Raw genomic sequence first — 3,906 nt, forward strand, 5'->3', positions numbered from 1 at the left:
GCTGGTGGCCAGCGGCCGGGGACCGCAGGAGGAAGGCAGGCACAGGTCGTAGCAGGACATTGCTCGGCAAGGACGTCTACCTGAAAGCCAAAGCCAGGGTGTTAATGCAAGGCAGAGGCTGGTCCACCCCTGCTGAGCCCTCATTCAGTGTTTCCCACAGTAATACGTGTGGGAGAGCTAGTTAAGGGGTGAGTTTGGATGGTTTAGAAACCCCGAAGGAAGACTTTCCAAATGGGCTTCCCCCTTTCCTCATCCCATAAACTGCTTGGGAGAACGCAAGGAGTTTGGTTTGAGTTGCACAGCTGGGGAAGCACCAGCTGCTGAGAGCACCAAGAGCAGAGGCAGTCCTGCATAATGCCTGCCTTCAAGTCAGCTGAAAAGCCCTCAGCAAGCAAAATGCTCCCTGAGACACTAAACCTAGTTAAATCAATACAACATAAGCAAGCTGAATTTGACATAGGCTGAGTTATCCCATCCCAAAACATAAAGGACCTCTGATGCCTTTCCATAAAAAGTGACACATCGATCCCTGCAACCTGTGCATATTCTTTTTTGGCTGAAAAGCTTCAGTAAGGCAAACCACGCAGGATGGACCTGGCTACGTGGTTACAAGACCCTGCATCCTGTAACCCCTTACAATCCTCAATTTGGAGCAGAAATTAAACCCTTCCCCAGCATCCTCTTCCTCCACAGGTGGGAGGGAGGCAGGTAACCAACCTGGGACTTTGGCGGAGGACCGGGCACAAGGCATCCGTGAAAGAAACAGCTCAGTTGGGAAGGAGACGGAGCCCGTGTCGGTCTCGACTTACCCAGGTGGAGGCAGCAGCGGCGACTGGGAGCGGGTGGTGGGGCACAAAGCACCGTGTGGGGTTTTATAGGGTGCCCCGGCCCCGGGGGTGCGGGTGCGTACCTTCCGCCTGAAACTCCCCAACAACCGGCACTTTTCTGCTTGGGAAGCTCCCCCGGCTGGTTAAACAGTTCCCTCTTTCATCTGCCATGTTTTGCTTCCACTTCATACTGAGTAAGATTGAAATGATTCGGGCTACAGGCATTAATTACCTTGCTTCCTAAGGCCAGAGTACATCTTATGCCACCAGGCAGGAGGAGAGTGTTGCAGCAGAATTTAGGGCAGACCCAGTGCATAGCTCCCCACCTTCCTCTGAACACAAGCAGTTCATCGCCCTGGTGCACCCAAGGTGAGCTTGGGGATGTAGGTTGAGTAGAAGGAACATGCATTTGTGGATAAACCTGCCACAGACACAGAGTCTTGAGGTAGCCTGGATGGAGCCAATTGTTACACTTTTGGGTCCACCAAGAAGATTTTGCCTGTTTTTATTACTATTCCTCACACTTGTGCTATGAATTCTGTTTGGAAGGGGTATTAGATTTTAAACCACAGGCACTGAAGTCCGCCCCTGAAGGTGTTTAACACCAAATCTGACTGGTTTTGTGTACTGAGCTGACTTCTGAGGCCAAGAGCCTTTTCAACCTGCTCTTTGGGCATGCTAACAGTGGTGAGCCTGAAGTTCGCAGCTCTGCTTCCTTGGGATGCAGTGGTTTTTTTTAATTAGAGGCTGTGGCATGACACTGGGTCACTCTGCTGAGTGCCTGATAGATGCTAAGCAGCCGGGGAGTCGTGCAAATCCCGACCTGCACTTAAGTGTGAATCACCAGCAAGTTGGGGAGAGGGAGTCACTGACGTGGTCCCAAGCAGGGGAATGAGCCATCAGGCTCTAGGGGCAAGGAAAGTTTGAAGAAGGCTTCTCATTTCATGCCAGCAGAGCCTAAATGAAGGCACAAACATCTTCTGCCCTGGAAAAAACCATGTCAGCAGCAGGGCACATGTACTATGCATGTGTGGAGCCGGGGGATGTCATTGTCGCTGTTAAAGATGTGCCTTGTAGGGGTTTGGGGGTCATTTTAGTTTCTTGGATGACTTGACCTTGCAAAGCCATGGTTGATAGTGCTGAGTTGTCCCTAGTGGCTCCTCCCTGCCAAGGCAAAAAAGCCTTTCAGAGGTATTTTTGACATCATTCTGGAAGGGGAAAGAGGAAATCAGCTTTTCCAGTGTGCGGTGGAGGCTACGTGCTTCAGAGGGAAGCAACCTTGCAGTCTGCCTGGGGTAAGGCAGGAGGCTGTGAGTTCATCACAACCTCCTAAATGGTGATTTGGTGAGCAGGAAAAGGTGAGGCTTTATTTTAAGCTTTACCCTGCTGTTTTTGCCATCACTTTTGAATGCTGAAATGATGCCTCAGATTTGTGTAATGAATTAGATTAAAACAAAATAGAACCATAAGGGAAAGAAACACAAGTACTGGGGAGAAAGACAAAGACTGGTTTTTCCAACTCCTATTTATTTCAGGGAATGAGCATTTTCTGCTTGAGATGTGGCTCTCTCTGGAGGAACTACAACACCAAGAAAATGTCACCAAACCAAACACATCAGACCCATTTTCTTAACTTCAAGGATGAGTGACCATCTCTGCCCTGGTTCTTCTTACAGAAAAAGGCACAAGGAGAAACATGGCCCAGGACCAACGCTTGCTGTGTTTCCCTTCCCATCACCAGCCCCAGCAGCACTTTGCAACTCCAATTTTACCACTCTGCATTTTGATTCCCAACAACCCAAGGGCTAAATGTCTCAGACTGGCTGGAGGGTGGAAGCTTACCCCTGGCCCCGAACTCCTCCTGAAAGCCAAAGGCACATTTTGGAACAGCAGCAGATCCACTGCATCCCATCTCCAAGGAACTACTGCATCCAGTGCACTTGCCTTAGGGCTGCAGCCGACCTCCTGGGGACCATTCCCAAATGGTTGAGGGGCAAATGGGACACACCGGTGCCAGGAGCATCCTGATGCAGACAGACTCATGCTGCATCCATGGAGTATCCTTGGCTGCCTGTGTCCTTGCCAAGGCCCTTCGGGATGTTGTGTGAACCTGGGCAGTGGAGCCCAGCTGGTGCTGTGGGCAGCCCCGGGGCTGCAGGTGATCTAGTTCCATGCCTCTCACATGTCCCCTATAATAGCCAGGTCCTGGGTGAGCTGATGCTCACCAACGTCACCAAGGCTGGCACCTTCCCCCCAGGAGGCCCCATCACTGCACACCAGAGCAAGGGCACACATGTACTGGGGCAGACACAACCCAAGGGTGTCCCAAGGGAGTCGGCTTGTCTCCTTTCCCTGCAAACCCCCAGGTTCCATCCTGCAACACCAGCACCACCACCTTAGGAGGAGCCTGCACCGACCGCTTCCCATCTCACCATCTCCAGCTACATGTTGGTGTTTCCCCAAGGCTGTAACCCCACCGTGCACCAAACCCCATGCCTTTTCCACAGGAAACCTCCTTGCAACCCCGTTTCTGGCTCCGGAGAAGCTGACAAATGGGAGCAGCTCCCAGCTGGTCCCCAGAGGCACCTCTGCAAGGCACGGGAAGGAAACATGTCCCCAGGGAAGGTCAAAAAGCCAGTGCACAGTGTGCAGTGTGGGCAGCTGAGCCTGAGCATCTTCGCCTTTGCCTCCAAGCCATGGCATTGCTTGGCTACATCCTCATCTGTGGAAAGGGTTGGGAGCAGGGAAGGCACCGGCAATGCTGGCACAACAGGTTTGCCCAGCTGCATGGAAGCACAGGCAGCTCTGCGAAAAGCAAGGCTGTCCTCTCCGCAAGACCACTGCATTTCAGCAGTCAGAGCCTCGCAGCCTGCAGGGTTTTTACCTCTTTCCTCTGCATCCTGCAGTAGCTCATCCCTTCCTCTCTCCAGGAACCTCCACTGTGAGCACTGCTGCAGACCCAGGAGGGAGCTCCCACTCGTAGCAGCCACACTGTGTGCTAATGCTGCGAGGGCTGGAGCAGCTCTGCTCTGGACCCAGGCTGGGGCAGCCTGGAGAAGAAAAGGCTCCTGAAGGGGCC

General features: G+C 52.7%; 1 protein-coding gene across 1 annotated transcript in view; it reads right to left on the minus strand.

Annotated features, from left to right (window-relative positions):
• LOC104411579 (beta-keratin-related protein-like) overlaps nt 1-60 on the minus strand; it is a 321-nt gene extending 261 nt beyond the window's left edge. Inside the window, 1 exon segment of the mRNA XM_010022030.1 lies at nt 1-60. This exon segment is cut by the window's left edge and continues 261 nt beyond it. Coding sequence (XP_010020332.1) covers nt 1-60 — 60 coding nt within the window.
• Between the last annotated feature and the right edge of the window lie 3,846 nt (nt 61-3,906).

Source organism: Nestor notabilis, unplaced genomic scaffold (assembly GCF_000696875.1).
Source record: "Nestor notabilis isolate BGI_N333 unplaced genomic scaffold, ASM69687v1 scaffold24939, whole genome shotgun sequence".
In the NCBI taxonomy this organism is placed as follows: domain Eukaryota; kingdom Metazoa; phylum Chordata; class Aves; order Psittaciformes; family Psittacidae; genus Nestor; species Nestor notabilis.